At 40.1% G+C, this 17,794-nt stretch overlaps 1 protein-coding gene across 3 annotated transcripts in view; it reads left to right on the top strand.

The window, feature by feature from the left end:
- fam193b (family with sequence similarity 193 member B) overlaps positions 1–17,794 on the top strand; it is a 102,110-nt gene that overhangs the window by 40,402 nt on the left and 43,914 nt on the right. For all 3 annotated transcript variants that reach the window (XM_080201702.1, XM_080201701.1, XM_080201700.1), the window contains one exon: positions 15,923–16,153. In XM_080201702.1, coding sequence (XP_080057828.1) covers positions 15,923–16,153 — 231 coding nt within the window. The remainder of the gene's footprint in view (positions 1–15,922; positions 16,154–17,794) is intronic.

Genomic DNA, 17,794 nt, shown 5'->3' with positions numbered 1-17,794 from the left:
TCTGTCTTTTATTCTACACAAAAGTGACTGAAATAAAGCATGTATCAGGCACTTGTGCATGAACTCCATACCAAAAAGAGTTTGCTAGTTATTTCAAGTTGTCTGATGGTCAGGTTTATGTCTGCTTCTGAATGCAGACACTTTTGTGTGTTGACTTGTGGGAATCTAAATAAAATTTCTCTCTTATGCATTCAGAAATTTATCTTGTACATTGAATAATTTCATTCACACCTCCTTGATTTTTGAATTCCCTGTCAATCTCTTGGTTAGAAATCTATGATCCTGAGTTGTTGTATGCACAGAACTATGTATGGCAGGATCATTGATGTAATTGTATAGAAATTTGCTCCGTGTCAGAGTGGGTATGGTTTTCCATCTGGTGGTGAGGATCAAATTGAGTTAGTACAACTCAGGTTGATCTTCAATCTCAACGTGTATGCTGTACGTATACCATAGTTAAGAGAAGTGATCCATCAAGGTGCAGTATTCTCCACTGTTCACATAATCCAGTTTTTGCAGCATTTTTTCCCAGCAGCTTCTTCACTCAGTGGCATTATAATCAGTGAGTGCTGTGAAGCTGTGTGCTTGCTGATTGTAAGTAACACCAGCTGGTTGCCACAGCAGCTGGTCTGGCAGATATGACATGTTTTATTCGTACACTTTAATTCAAATCCTAATTTTAAAACAATGCTGTGGTTTGAAGTGTAGGTTGTTATGGTTTATTAATTGGAATATGAATTCCTCCTTTCTGCAGTCCAGTCATTGCGCTTCACTGTACCAACTGGTAACTTTCCTTAGATTGATGAAGTTTGAAGAGTAGCACCGCCACAACAACCACCCAGTTAAAGTGAGGCTGCTGGTGATTGGAGTGCTTAACTGGCATTGACCTACATCTCCAAGAAATGTGTGCTCCACAGCTGCCTTTTTTGTTGTTTTTATTGTGCCATTAATTTACCTGCACATTCTGTTGGCCATTGTTCAGACTTTTGCCAGCGTTTGCCTGAGCTAGCTGTTGGAATCTGCATCACAGCAGCATCGCAAAGAATTACTCAAGTTTTTTTATTATTTGGCTGCGTGGAGGTATCTGGCTTCTGACAAATTTTGCGTCATGATTGGTGTCCCTGTAAACTAGACAAGTGTGGCTTTTGCTTAGCGATGGAATTGTGATACTGAGTTAGCCTGGGGCAAGTATAATGACTGTATGTTGATACTTGGTCAGCTGTACACATTGATCTGTTGTATTGGACTGGATTGGTAACATGAAATCAGAGACCATGTTTGATTCCACTACCTTTAATTCTGTTCGCAGAGATTGATTTTAATTCAGTGGTCAGTCTTTTTGGGAACTGATATTAAGCATGATCTTTGGGTAGTGAAAACATTTGCAAGAGGTAAATGCGCATTACTCTTTAAAATGTTTATTACAAAAGCTGCATTATTCTACTAGGATACAATTGAATTGTTGCTTCTGAGTTTAGGGCTCTGCTCTCCTTTTAACTTGGAGCACCAAGTACACACGGTGGCTCCTACTGTATTGCTCAATCTAGACTCTTGTTTTTCTGCAAGGTTTTATTCTTCCACTGCCTTCTAAGGCTAAAATATATACAGTCTCTGCTGAAAGCATGGGATGGAAACATCTTTCTGGGGACTGGAGTGATACAATGAGAGAAAGATCAGCATGTGTGGTCTGTCCGTGGTGACCCTATGGTTTTTATACGTAAGCACACTGTCTTTTTGCAACTTCTGACAACCTGACTGAAGTCAGGAAATTGCTGAGGTCCTCTCACTTTACAGCATAACTTGTTGCTGCTTCAAAGCACCGTGCCTTAATCCTGATGTGCATCTTGAAAACTAAACTGATCTTTGCAAAATGATTGCTGGCATCAGATCTGACATGCAAGAAAGGAAGTAATTTGGTATATTCTATTTATGTTGTGTGTGGGGGTGTTTAATGATCAACAGGGGAGGGTGGAAAAAATAATTTGTCTATATTGCATACTTAGAAATAATCACCTGCAAGTAATTGTTTGAGCCAACCCAGTTTAGTTTAAGGATTCAAGAGAATAACAAATGGTCCTAACCATGAACTTATTTGGGAAATGAAGATTTTCTGAAAAGAACGTGCATAATTTAACCCCGTGGTATAAGCTCTGAAAATGAGCTTTTCTACAATGTGAGGTGTTAGATTAATGGTTCATGAGTAATCCTCAACCGAAATCTGTTTCATGCTGTCATACAAATCTTTGGATTCTGGAAAGTATGCTAGCATGTTGGAGTTACAGCCTCCTTGTAGAGCGATCCGGTGACCTATTCTTGACTGCTGAATTGGCCCAGGTTTTTGGAGAACCAATAAATAAATTAAAAATTGCGCAGTAGTTTTTTTTCTGATGGTTTGTACATGTATTTATAATCAGGTGTTTGTCTGCAATATGAATTCAGATGTTCACACTTTGTTCACTACCCAGTGGTGGTCCATATTTTGAGTGATGGAGGAAAATAAGTGAATGAGAAGTGAAAAATAGTGAAGTGGCATGTTGCAGCTGCTCTGAGGCCACTTAACTGTTCAGAATGGCATCAAAGGAAGACTTGGGCCCAGCTGAATTTAAAAATGTTGATGGCATACAGAGAATAAATTTCAGATCAACCTCTGGCAAACAGGCATAGAATGCTGTTCCTATAACCGTAATGAGTTTTCTGTGGTTCAAAAGGCCTGATTTTGTTCAAAGTATTCAACCTGCACTGCGTGAAATCTCCCCAAATAACATGTTATATTTTATGCCTTGTATTTGACGAATGGACTCAGATGCACAGAAATGCTGTTTTACTGTTAAATTAAGTTGCGAAAATTCTATTCTTCGTGTACATGGTGGGTCAAATTGAGCAGTATCATTATCACAAGTTTGTGGAGTTTTCATTCCCAAAGGAGTTCTTAGCTCAATGATATATCTATTGTTAAGACTCAATGAATGTCTTCTGCAACTTGATGTTTCTGGAAAAATGCAGGTGTTGAGAACAATGTTTGCTCGAGGTTCCCACTGTCTTGGGGTTACCTACATGGCAGATGATTGAATGACTATTCTTTGGTGGAACTTCTTTTGATTCACTTAACCTATTAAGTATTTTCTCAGGTCAGGCAGAAACTTCCATCAACTGTAATGTGTTTGGTATCAATCTATTGACTTTTGTATTGATATTGACCAATTCTTGGGAGAGTTGTTAGAGAAAGTCCTTTCCTTGGATTGCCTACTTACCATGTTGGAGATGCTTAAATGTTTATCCTAAGAGTAATGCTGTCAGGAGTTTTTAAACTCCTGGCAGGGAGCTTATGGGTAAAAAAAAACTAGGGATAAAGAGAACCACATTGGTAATTTGTGTGTGGAGTCAGAGGACGTGAGAAAGATTCTAAATGAAAACTTTGTATCAGTGTTCACTAATGGGAGAAATGATGTGTGTATAGAAATCAGGGAAAGGACTGATACAGTTGAAGAAATTAACATGGAGTGGAAGTTCTGGGTGGTCTGACAGGTTTAAAAGTAGACGAAATGGGCTGGATGAATTGAGGTAAGAGGGGAAATAGCTGGGGCACTGGTAATTTTCAATTCATTTTTGGCTGCAGGAGAGATACTGGAGGACTGCCAAAGTGGTACTGTTTCTCAAAAAGAGAGGAAGGGATAAACCAGGAAACTACAAGCCAGTCAGTCTAACCTCAGTGATGGAAAAACTATTGGAAGCAATTTTGAGAAACAAAATTAATCTGTACTAATTTTGCAGGGGTTAATCAAGAAGAGTCAGTATGGTTGGGAGATTATGTCTGACCAATTGATTGAATATTTTGAAGAGGTGTTTTGATTTATTATTGTCTCGTATTTGTAAACAGTGAAAAGTATTGTTTCTTGTGTGGTCTATAGACAAAACATTGTGTACATAGGGAAGGAGAGAGTGCAGAATTTAGTGTACATATTTAGGGTGCAGAGAAAGATCAACTTAATACGAGGTAGGTCCATTCAAAAGTCTGATGGCAGCAGGGAAGAAGCTGTTCTTGAGTTGGTTAGTACGTGTTCTCAGACTTCTGTATCTTTTTCCTGATGGAAGGAGGAGGAAGAGAATATGTCTGGGGCGTATGGAGTCCTTGATTCTGCTGGCTGCTTTCCTGAGGCAGCGGGATGTGTCGACAGAGTCAATTGTTGAGAAGCTGGTTTACGTGATGGATTGGGCGATGACCCTTAATTTCTTTCAGTCTTGGACCGAGCAGGAGCCATACCAAGGTGTGAATATGAATTCAATGCATTTGTTGTCATCTTAGACTTTAGCAGAGGGCGATAGTCAACAGGTGTTTTTCTGACTGGAAATGTGCCTAGTGGAATCTTCCAGGGATCATTGTTGGGGTCCTTGCTGTTTGTGGTTTATGTAGATGATTTAGACGAATATAGACAGATCATATGAAAATTGGGGTGGTAAATTGTGAGGAGGATAACTTGAGATTACAGGAGGATATAAAGGGGCTGATCAGATGGAATCAATCTGGATAAGTGTGAGGTGATGCACTTGGGCAGGACAAGCAAGACAAGAGAATACATGATGAATGGCAGGACTCTGGGAAACACTTGAAGATCAGTGGATTGCATGTACATCAGTCCCTTAAGGATAGGTGGATAAAATGATTAAGAAGACTGACCATATACTTTCCTTTATTAGCCAAGGCACAAAGTTTAAGAACACAGAGATTATATTGGAACTGCATAAAACGTTGGTTAGGTCTCAGCTAGAGTATAGTGCACAGTTCTGGAATCCACATTACAGGAGGGATGTGAAAGCACTGGAAAGAGTTAAAGGAAATTTACCAGGATGTTACGTGGGCTAGAGAGTTTTAGTTATGAACAGAGATTGAATCTACTAATGTTGTTTTCCTTGGAGCAGAGGAGACTGGGGAGGGGGAGGGGTAAACTCTCAAAACATGAGTGAGATGTATAAAATTGAGGGACAGAGATGGAGTAGACAGGAAGAAACTTTTCCGGTTGATGGAGGGATCAATGACTAGAGGGCAGAGATGTGAGGTTTAGAGGGATGGTGCAAAGGATGGTGGAAACCTGGAACACTCTGCCTGAAAGAGTGGTGGAGCTGAAGACCCTCATAACATTTATGAAGTTTTTAGATGTGTACTTGCGAGACCAAAGCATATACAGATTATGGGCCAAGTGCTGGAAAATGGGATGAGAATAATTGGATGGTTTATGTTTCCAGTGCCGATGCAGTGGGCCGAGGGTCTTTTTTTTGTGTTGTATAACTCTGACTCTGACTCTGATGGTAAAATTGGAGGGAGGTACCCAACAAACACAATCCAAAACAAGCCCTCGATGGCAGATCAGGCAGAAGATACTCATAGACTCATAGAATCCCAATAGTGCAGAATGAGACCACTTGGCCCATTGAGTCTGCACAAACCACAATTCCACCCAGGCCCTATCCTCATAACCCCATGTATTTACCCTGCTAATTCCATAGAATCCATGACCAGTGACACAGACTCACATGGTATGAATGGCTGCAGCAGTAGGGAGATCCTCAGTCGTCGAGATTTGCTTGCCACTGGAACTTGACCGACCATCTCTAAGGACAATGTGTCTACTAATGGGGCAATGGCATACCCACGTTAGAAGGTGTCCTACAACCGGTCATCTGCTTACAGCAAATGAATTTCGACTGGGGCAAGTCCATGAGATCTGGAAGTCCCTGGCTTTGGAATGGCATGGAGGCAGTGAAGTTTAACTGAGTAGTCTCGTTCTTGGAATAGGAGCAACAGAACATCTTGGCAGCTTTCATCACAACTGAGCAGCCCTCTTCAGAATCCACCTTGCTAATCCCACATAGGGAAAGGACTGGAAATCACGCCCCAAAAAATAGTCTGTTCCATTTGCAATCTGGCTGGAAAACCGCTTCCAGCATACCCATCTACCTGCAATTTTGGAACCTGGAATGTATGAACCCTCATGGAAAATGAACAAAACACTTGAGTGGAATGGAGAACTGCCCTTGTTGCTTCTAAACTTAGGCACTTTAACATTGATGTTGCTACCCTGCAAGAAACCTGAAGGGCAGCTGAGGGAATGTGGCAGTGATTTACACCTGGAGTGGAAAACTCGAGGGTCAGCCCAGAACACATGGAATTGGATTTGCCATCAAGAACAAATTTGTCACCGAACGCTGGGAACTTGCCATCTGTGCTCTTTTGAAAGAGAATCTCCAAGCCATGCCTGACTTTTTTACGGAACCGTAGAGAAGAATTGATCTCAACCTCAAAAAGATTCTGTCCTTGACCAACCTGGCCAAGGCAAGATATGGTCTCTTCCTTCATCAAGGTAAATGGAGGAGCCCTCTCACATTTCCCCTACCTGGAGAGTCAGCCCCCATCTAAGGCTGACAGGAGACCCAACAACATATTAAACCTGTGAGTGCCACCTTCAGACACCTAAGGATGAGAGTCTTTGACCACAGCACCAAGATCCTTGTGTACAAGGCAATTGTCTTCCTAACTCCTCTTTATGACTCAAAAACCTGGACTTAGTACAGATGTTCCTCAAGGCCCTGGAGAGGTACTGTCAATGCTATCTGAGACAGATGCTCCACATCATCTGGGAGGACAGGCATACTAACATCACTCTGCTTCCTTGAAGGAACCAAGAGCACTAGCATCAAGACCATAATCATCAAAACCAAACCATTTGTGTGCTTTGGATATCAAAAGTTTTGACTGCAAAAGCAAATCTTTGCCCAGCTCAAGGAAGGCTCTCCAATAAGTGGAGGACAAGGGGAGCACTTCAAAAACACTCCGAAGGTTTACATTAAGAAATGGAATATAGCTGTTAACCCCTGGGAGACCCTTGTTCAGAAGAGACTAGTTGGAGGAACCTCCTGATTGAAGGGACATAATTCTTCAAGGACACCCAACTGCAAGAGGAATCCTGGAAAAGGAGCCTGAGGAAGGAACATCAGCAGTCTAGAATCCAAGGAGCGAACCTATCTCTGGGAAACAACTGCCAAGATGTGGCTCTAATATCAGGCTCATCCACCACGCAAGGCCCCATAGAATCTATGATTAGTAACAACAGTTTCTTAGATGGAAAAATACATGATTGCCGAAGAACGCAGAAAAAGTAAGGACAGGATGAAATGAAAGAGAACCACCTATTTAAGTTTCCTTAAATGGATAAACAGGCCTGTCCTGCTAATATACGCAGGAGGTTTTAATTAATAGGAAAGTCACTACAATAGGAACTACATTTGGCTATCAAAAGAGACATTTGGACACTTAGGACAGGAGCTCCAATTATGTCGATCTGTGGAGCTCAATCTATGTGGCAGTTTTTCTAGAAATCCAGTTGCTTCATTACCTGGAATTTGTCATTAATGCTGTCTGAATTTTTGTGCCATGAGCTCTTGCATGTGATGTTGTTGTGTTGTCCAACATCAATTTTCTTCTGCCTGACATAAATCAGCTTCACAATGAACGGAATATTATGTTCAGCTATTTCTATTTTTCTCTTCATTCCACTGTCAGATAATGCTGTTCCATGTGTGTAGGAGCAGCGTTTGGGGATTCCCATTAAACCATACTGTGACTTAATGTCATTTTTGCAATGTGTAAACTAAGTCCCTACAGAATACATAATGTCACAGATGACTGCTTTTTTTTTCCCTGTGATGAGTTGTTGTAATGAGGCAAGTGCATGATGTGCATATGCAGAGCGGTAGAAATAAGCAGACCAAATGTTTCCCATTATTCATTCTGAGCAATAAATTAATGAGTGATGGAGTCTCCCGCCAACTCAATGCATCAGCATTGAGTTCATCAGCAGTAAACTTAAAGCAGTAAATCATCAGCAGTAAACTTAAAAAGACAAGGAATTAATTGTTGCAGTTGTCTGTTCTAAGTTATATTACCAAATTGTCATTTTTGGTTTTGCATTTGTGCATTATGTTTATTTTTGGGATTGAATGCTGGTTCCAGCAGCAATTTACAGCAGATGAGGGATTTGTATGTCATTATGTTTTCCACCTTTATCTTTAAAGGTCAGCATTTTCTTTTATGGAGTTTAGTAACTCAGGAAAATTTCACAAGATTATGAAGAAAACTGGGTTTCCTGAACGCTTGGAACACCCAAGTTAATAGATTTCATAAGTAGTATATTTAGTGGATATTCTGTTGCTGGGTTTACTCTTGAGCGGCAGACAGGATGGGTCAAGGGAGGAAAAGGGTTCCAGAAATGCACTAGGGTTTAAACTGTGTCTTCAAACAATTTTCAAAAGCTATTGATGCATAGTGCATTGACTAAGATGTTTGCGTCCAGTGACAGTCTGAAGAAAAACAGACTTTTGAGAAATATGACCAAGCTGTTGATGCTTTCTCATTCAAGGTTCCTCAGGTCCTTGAGTCATGCAGACTACATATTCTTTACTTGGTGATCACAGTAATGTTCCTCATCCCACCCCTGCTCCTACCACAGGACTGGCTTTTTATGTTTTGGTTTATGAACCAGTGAATTGGAGCAAGTCTTAGCACCATGGTTTGGCTATGTTGAAAATTTGATTTTGTTTTTAAGATGCTTGCAACATATAAGAAATTACAGAAATCCTATTTATCTCATGATCTTAGTTAGGATTTCCCAAACTTTGAGTGGAAGAATCTCCCAAGAGCATCAGAAACCCCAAACATTCTTTTAAGATTGACACTTTTTGTTGCTGCAAAATAGGTGCGGACACAAATCAAATGAAAACAAGAATTTTCTAGCTATGAAGTATGCAGATGTTAGGAATTAGGAAGAAACAGTAACAAATATATTTGCCAGTTCCATAGCCCATTAACCTTAATCCCTGGAAGCTGTAGTCGCTTTAGGAGTGGCTAATACTGTAATAAGTTTTCATTAAAAAAAATGCAGAAGTCTCATGTATTGTCATTTTTAACGGGGATGGTGGTGCTGGAAAGCTGATTTTCATATTAGACACGCACCCCTGTCTCTCGTACGTACATACACTCTTGTCTCTCGCGTGCCAGCCTCCCCACCTGTTCACCCACCAGTGTTATGTGCGTCATACTGCTCCAACGTAAAAATGGAAAGCTTTTGTACATAATTTCTGATCAGGGCAAACCGAAACTGATACAAATATGTTTTCTATCTCTTAGCTCAGAGCATTGTTTGGAAGTCCATTGCCATATCATTTTGTTTAAGCAAGCATGATGTAGTGAAATGTTTGTCAGATCAGAATTTTAACAAGTTGTTCATGACTAACTGGCCTGTGCATCATACATACAAGATGACATGCAGCCTCAATGTATTATGTAAATGAATGGGTGACACTTAATGTTGCATATAAGATATCAAAGTCATAAATAGTGTTTATTGCAAATGCGTACATGTTGTGTAAGTGTCTCAGATTAGGATCTGTGGTCTTTTTATTTCTTGGTCTTTTTCCCGTTTTACCACAAAGGAGCGAGCCCTTGCTTATTGTGGTTCTGCCACAACCTGTATTCCTCCAGTATCTCATCTAAGTGGACACACTTCTATGTTTTCAAAAAAAAACTTTGAGTGGACTATTCAGTCACACATTGAAGTACAAATTGACTGTTGCCTTTGCATGTGCATTTCCCAGGCATATTTCTGGAAAGAAATTGAGACTTTACATTGAATTTTTATTGACCTCCATCAAACTTGAAGCGCAGGTTAATGAGGCAAATGTTAGAACTCAGCTGGTGCCCTAATTGACACATAATCGAAAACCTCTATTTTTGACTTGTTACTACATTGGGAGGTGGAGGGAGGAATGCACTAGTGTCTATACAGCGTTTTCAAATGATTTTTAAAAGCCACTGACGTGTAGTCAGATCATAATCTGAGACTCTTCTGCAACATGCACACAACTGCAATAAACACCATTTGTGATTTTGATATTTTATACACAAGATTAAACATCATCCATTCATTTCACTGACTAAGCTGGTTGCTGGGAAAATGGAAAATAAAATGAGCTTTATTGTAATATTTTAAAATGGAAGTGCCATGAAAGCTAACTGGGGCATAACTGAACTCGGATGTTTAATATTCATAATACCAGTTTTAAGGGAGATGAAATTGGAAAGATGTGAAGAAATGAGGGATGGTACAAATTAACTGTCTATCATACAGAGCCATACAGATATTTATCTATCCATATATCAAAGCATTGAACCTGATAATTTCATGAGAGAAATAACAAAGCATTAGATAACAGATAATAGTGTTGTGGTCCATTTGTCCCCTCACACTCATGAGGGTATTCACTCCTTTTGATCAGTGCAATCATGTAGCTGCAAAGTTGTAATAAGGGCAGCTATATGTTTGGGTAAATTCATCAACAGCAGCATCTTCAAACCGACTCACCTTTTGTGCCTTTATTCACTCTCCAGCTTCAGAAACAAAATTAGAACCATTACCCCAGTTATTAGCTCAGCATTTACTCAGTAGAAAAAGCATCTAATGGCTTATTAGGAAAGAAGCAATTCCAAATAATTTGCAGAGGAAGGGCAATTAATCCCATATATTTGTTGAATTGTGCCCAGTACGATTAATGATCTTTCAAGCAATGAGCCATTGGATTGAGGTTCATAATATGTTGTGGCAGAACATTGAACAGTGTTACACTTGAAGTTACATGTTAAGGTTTCAAATTTGTTTGTATGGCAAGTTGTTGATATTACTAACATGGAATGTGGGCATTTTTGGCAAGCCAGCATATCACAATTCTAATTGTCCCTGAGAAAGCAATGATGAACCACCAATGTCCATGTGTCTTAAACACACCCACAGTACTGTAAAGGGGCAAATTGTAGCATTTGACCATGACAGTGAAAGAATGACTAGATAGTTCCAAGTTGGTTGATGTGTAACTTGGAAGGGAACTTCCATGCTTCTGCTGTCCTTGGACTTCTAGATGGTTGAGGTCAGAAGGTGCTGTCAGAGGAGCCCTGGTGAGGTACTCTGGCGTGTCTTGTGCACCAGTGATGGAGAGAGTGGATGCTTAAGGTATTGGATGGGATGACAGTTAAGTGGGTAGCTTTCACCTGAATGCTGTTGAGTTTCCTGATTATTCTTGGAGCTGGACTCATCCAGGAAAGTGGAGAGTATTCCATCACACTCCTGACTTGTGCTTAGTAGATCGTGGACAGATTTTGAGAAGTTAAGATGTTAGATGCTTACAGAGCTCCCAGCCTGTGACCTGCTCTTGTGGCTATAGTATTAATGTAGCTGATCCAGTTAAATATTGGTCATCAGTTATTAACTCTAAGAATGTTTATGATGAGGGAGGCTAAACAATGGTAATGCTGTCAAAAATGTATAGATTCCCTCTCGTTGCCTAGCACTTCTGTAGTGCAAATGTGACTTGCCACTTTTAACTCCGAGCCTGAATGTTGTCGGGTTCTGTTGTATTTTTGCAAAGACTGCTTAATTATCTGAGGAATTACAGATGAGACAGAACACTGTGCAGTCATCAGCAAATATTGTTGTTTCTGACTTTATGATGGAGGCAAGGCCACAATGCAGCAACTGGAGATGGTCGACCAGAGGAACTCTTGATGTCGAGGGCACAGTATTATCACAATAGAGCAAATGAATTGCTGACGAGGATGGGATTCAAACTCATGGGTGCAAAGCACAATGGATTAGCAGTTCATCGCCTTAACCTCTTGGCCACCTCAACATCAGGAGCGAGATTTGGATAAGCACATATAATTGCAATTGGTTAGCATGGGGATTGAATGATGATCTAACCATTTGAGCTAACCACCCAACTGCATGGAAACCTTCACAAATTTGCATGTCATCCTTGTGTAGGGGTCTTGCCAATCTCCCTATCACTCCATTTTTTTTAGTATAGGTGCTGCCAAAGAGAGCAAAAGCCTATTGCAAGAGATATTCCCAGATGGTGTCTCGTTCATGTGCTTGCCAGGCCTGAGTCAGTTCAGCTTCTGAGATCAGGCATTTTCAAACTAGAATGGCCTAAGGCTAAACGTTGCACTTCAACTGCCAGTGCAACTTTGAGAAACTTCTCAGCTCCCCGTCAGGGAATTGAATCCCACATGACAAGTGGGGATTCAAACCATTGTACATATGAGGAAATCTAAAAGCTCGCACTAAACCAACCAGGCTAAGACGATTGACCTCAACAACCACAATCATCATCCTTTGTACTCAACCAGTGGAGACTTTTTGCCAGGTTCCTATTTGCTTAATTTACTCAGGCTCTTTAATGCCAGACTTGATCAAAAGCTGCTTCGCTGTCATGGGCAGTCACTGTCACTTCACCTGGGAAATTCCATTCTTTTGTCTAATTTGGGCCAAGATTGTAATGAGATGTAAAGCTGAATAGCTCTGTTGACAACATGCTGCATCCATTTACAATGATTGGGATTAAGCTGATGGAGCAGTATTGACTAATTGCATTTGTTCTGCTCTTTGTAGAGAGGAGATACCTGTACAATTTCCCACATTGTTGGATAGTTGCCAATGTTGTAACTGTAATGGAGCAGCTTTTCTAGTGGAGCAAGCTCTGGAGCACAAGTGTTATGCATTGCAGACAGGATATGGCTGAGAATCACAGCCATGATTCGACAGCTGACACAGACGTGGCAAGTTAATTCCGTATTCCTTGATATCACGTGGAGTGGATTAAATTGGTTGAGACTGGCATCTGAGATGCTTGGGCCCCTGAAATTGGCAACTGGGATCTGAGTGCACCAAGTTTATTTGGAATTGAGATCTTAGACAATTGTACGGCTGGAGGAGGTAGCAGAGAATTGGATGACTACAAGTTATGGAGGATGGAAAGTGGAAGGCCTGTCATGAGAGCATTGGAATATTTGAGTAGAGAGGCAACTAAGACCTTAGGGGGTTTCTTTAGCAGGTGAGCTGGGGCAAGAGTGGAGTTGGTTGATGCTATGGAGGTGTAAATGGTGGCTATGCAAGTGTCTTGGATTATGATTGCAAATAGTCTTGTTCAACTGCAGGTTGTTGCTGGGAGAGGTTTAAAATTGGTGTCGTTATTAAATTCAATACCAAATCAGAGGTAGAGAGGGAAAAAGATGATTGGATTGAGACAGTTCAGAAAGACAGGAAAATGTAAATGTTTTGAATTAAATTTTATATTTTTAATAAATTTTGAAGAAATGAGATTCTGCTTGTGCAGCAGTTAATTTTCAGTGCCAGACGGTCTAAATAATTCCTAGTCCTATCTTTGTGTATATGTTCATGTTGCAAGCACCAACTTCACAATGTTCCATGCGACCACGAGTATGAGGCCCATTTTCATGCAGCTGATGGCAGAGCAGTACAATTTAAACAGCAATTTGGTTGTAGGCGTGTGCTGTTGTTTAACTTGAACTTACTATCATAGAATCTTTACAGTGTAGAAGGAGGTCATTCGGCCCATTGAGTCTGCACCGACTGATGACGAGTGTCATACCCAGGTCCATTCTCCTGCAAAATCCCTACAACTCCATACATTTACCATGGCTAATCCATTTAACCCACACGTAAGAACTTGGAGCAGGAGTAGGACATCTGGCCTATCGAGCCTGCTCTGCTATTCAGTAAGGCTATGACTGATCTTTTCGCAGACGCAGTTCCACTTACCTGCCCACTCACCATAACTCTTAATCCCTTTACTATTCAAGAATTTATCTATCCTTGCCTTAAAAACATTCAATGAGGTAGCCTGAACTGCTTCACTGGGCAGGGAATTCCACAGATTCACAACCCTTTGTGTGAAGAAGTTCCTCCTCAATTCAGTCCTAAATTTGCTTCCCCTTATTTTGAGTCCATGCCCCCTAGTTCTAGTTTCACCCGCCAGTGGAAACAACTTCCCTGCTTCTTTCTTAAAAATTCCCTTCATAATTTTATATGTTTCTATAAGTTCTGCCCATATTCTTCTTAATTCCGATGAGTATAGCCCCAATTTACTCAGTTTCTCCTCATAAGCCAGCCCTCTCAACTCTGGAATCCACCTAGTGAATCTTCTCTGCACTCCCTCCAGTGCCAGTATACCCTTTCTCAAGTAAGGAGACCAAACTGCACACAGTACTCCAGATGTGGCCTCACCAATATCTTATACAATTGCAACATACCTTACTGTTTTTAAAATTCATCCTTCTAGCAAAAAGGACAAAATTCATTTGCTGCCTTAATTAACTGCTGCACCTGCAAACCAACTCCTTGAATTCCTGCACAAGGGCACACAGGTCTCTTTGCAAAGCAACATGCTGTGATATTTTTACTATTTAAATAATAGTCCATTTTGTTGTTATTCCCACCAAAATGGATGACCTCACATTTACCATCATTGGACTCCATCTGCCAGACCCTTGCTCACTCACTCAGACTATCTATATCCCTTTGCAGACTTTCAGCGTGCTCTGCACACTTTGCTCTGCCACCCATTTAGTGTCACCCGTGAATTTTGACACACTACATTTGGTCCCCAACTCCAAATCATTGATGTAAATCGTAAACACATCTTTGGACTGTGGAAGAAAACCAGAGCACCCAGAAGAAACCCACATAGACACGGGAGAACATGCAGACTCCACACAGACCTAAGGCTGCAATTGAACCAAGGTCCTTGACACTGAGGCAGCAATGCTAACCATGCTGCCAGTGTGCCACCCTACTTAGTTTTTGCACATAAATAACATTGAATGCGATAAACCTCAGTATTATTTAGACAGCAAATTATGGCCTAACGTGACTACTTTGCAATCAAGCTACTTGCATAGCAGGAAATGTTTGAGGTTGCTGAGCAGAAAACTGCAGTTGAAATGACGGCATTTAAGTAATGTTATGGGTGAGAAGCTAAGGACCGCCTTTAGTTAATAGTTTTAATTGTACAGCAGTTAAGGGAGCAGCCCTTAAATCATTTCATCTGTGATCCTGTATATCCTTGTCTGACAAATACCTGAATGTTGAAGATTTAATTTATCCTGGCATCCACCATCAATTACGGAAAATGGTTTCAGTTTTTCCACTATTATACGCTTAAAAAGTAATTTTTGAATTCCCTAATAAATAGACAAAGTCTGATATCATTGTGCCCCTTTGTTCTGAATTCCCGCTCAGAGCAAATAGTTTCTCTACATGTGTAGTATTGAATTATTTTATAATTTTAAAGCATTTTGATTAGATCAACCATTTAAACTCACTGGTAAAGTCTCCTGGGTTGTGACATTTTTTATATCCTCATGATTACGATTGAAGTAAAATGGTTAAGCTTTTGGATATGAGGAAATAACTCAGCAGAAAATTAAGTAGCATAGAGTAATGCATATTCGCAGCAAACATTAAATATCATTATCATTGGATAATCTGGAACAGGAGCAAGTTTCAGGTGTGCAAGTTGACTGAACACTTGTAGTGTTGTGTTACAGTAATTGCTGATGAAACTGGGATGTTAGTGTGTAAACAGCTCTGCAAAATACAAATAGGTGACAGTGATACAATATTGCACACAGTATTAGTGAAACAGCATTTGAAGTGTTGCCGGTCTTGGTGATTGCAATTCTGAAATGCATACTGATGGGCAGATTGCAATTGCATTGTGATTGTTGATATAAAAAAGTTAAATAGGAAATGTCAACATAATGATTTGTCATGGGGATTATTGAAGCAAGGATGTATGACACCAGGAAATAAAAGGTGCTCATTGAATTAGTTAATAAAGATAGTTATTCTGTATATACAAGTCATTTGTATGGTCCTTACACTGAACACGATAAGATGGGAGGGTACTTTCTGTATTAGTAGCCAGGTTTAGCGCACAACTCTTAAAAGTAATTATTGCTATAATATTCACTAATATAAAGCTGTAAGCTCTCTGGTTACATTTGGTTATTTTGTTTCAGCCATCTCTTCCTGTCCACCAGCCAGCAAAGGACTGTTGCTTGTTGTGCCACCATGAACGTAAAGACTGGGGAACGCAACAGAACGGGATTGTGGATCTAAAGAAGTTGGCACATTCAGTGCCTGCATTGACACATGGCGTGCTCGAACCCATGCCACTTTGGATATGCCAGACCTGTCAAAGAAGAGTTGAGGAAGAGGAGCAACGGGCCATCCTTGAACAGACCCTTTCGGTAAAACTTAATCTCAATTACTGTGTATTGCCCGAAAAAAAAGTCTTTTTTTCAAGTAATAAGAAATTTTTATGTTCCGTTTAATTTTGTTCCTATCAGAATATGTTTTCTTGCTAGAAATCTGAACACTCTGGGAATTTCATCTATTTCCATTTCTCTGGGTCTTTCAGTTGTGGGAATAGCCTGTAGAGTCAGAGAAATAACTATTGTGTCTGCAATCACTGTCATATTGAACCTTTGTATTTGATAGCTTGCATGAATTAAAGTGCTAACATGTTAAGTAGTAATTTCTAACTTCTGTCATTTAAAAAAGAGTTCCTTGCATAGCAGCACTGGACAGTGATGAGTCAGTGTTTCTTCTTTTTGCTACATTTAACTCAAATTGATGTGGGCTGGTATAGAAAGTAATTCAGCACTTATTTGCTTTGTCACTTTTTGTTGAGAAACATTTGCAATGGACTGTGCTTAAATAAATTTGCAAAACTCAGTGTCATCGGATAATGCCAGTAACATTTACTGATGTTTCCTTTTTGGATAGAAGTCCATTGTGGTTGGTTTTGTTCTTTATTGTTTGGTATGAAATTATCCTTTCTAAAGTACTCAAAGAATGTAGGAATTGCCTTTGGGAGCTAGTGTTATATGCAACTTTGAGGAAAGAGAAGGAAAAGATGTGTATAGGAATTCCAGTTTTGTCAAGTACTCTCTGAAAACCAGACCATTGCACATAACTTAGTGTTCAAAATTAAATTTTTATCTTTCTCTTCATCAGAACTTGGGTTTTAAAATAAAACCAAAATACTGCCGATATTGGAAATATGAAGTAAAAACAAAGTGCCAGAAATGCTGAGGTCTGCAAACATTTGTAGAGAGAGGAACAGTTAATGTTTGAGTCGAATACAGGCTTCTGGACTCAAAATTAGTCCTTCTTTACCTACCCATATTCTTGGTCTCATTACGCAATCCGGTCTAAAACTTAATTCTTCTGTAAAAACTTAGGTACATACGAATTAGGACCAGGAGTGGAGCATTCGGCCCTTCGAGCCTCCTTAACTATTTGATAAGATCATCTCTAATTTGATTGTGTTCGCAATCCTTTCCTGTCTACCCCCTCAGAAACCTTGACTCCCTTGTCAATCAAAAATCTATCTGTCTTGGTCTTGAATATATTCAACGACCCAGCTGCTGCTTTCCATAGTTTTCTAGGGAAGACAGACCCACACATTGCTGACCCCTTTAAAACAAAATGCTCCTAATTTCTGTATTAAAGGGAGATCCATTCTTCTGAAATTGTGTCTTCCAAGTGCAAATCCTCCCCGCAGTAGGCGGTATCCACTCTGTCAAGGCCCCTCAAGATCTTGTATGTTTCAAAGGATTGCCCTCATTCTTCTAAACTCGAAAGGATATAGGCCCAACCTCTTCAACCTTTCTTAAGATAAGCCCTTTAACCCAGAAATGAGTCAAATGAATCTTCTCTGAAGCAATTACATCATTCTTTCAAATATGGAGACCAAAGCTGTACACAGTATTTGAGATTTGTCTCACAACCCCAGGGATCTGGGTTCGATTCCAGCCTCGGGTGATTGTGAGGAGTTTGCACGTTTTCCCTGTGCCTGCGTGAGCCTCCTTTGGGTGCTCTGGTTT

Source organism: Carcharhinus amblyrhynchos, chromosome 13 (assembly GCF_965287045.1).
Source record: "Carcharhinus amblyrhynchos chromosome 13, sCarAmb.v2.hapA, whole genome shotgun sequence".
Lineage (NCBI taxonomy): Eukaryota > Metazoa > Chordata > Chondrichthyes > Carcharhiniformes > Carcharhinidae > Carcharhinus > Carcharhinus amblyrhynchos.
This window is presented reverse-complemented; position numbering and strand designations above follow the sequence as displayed.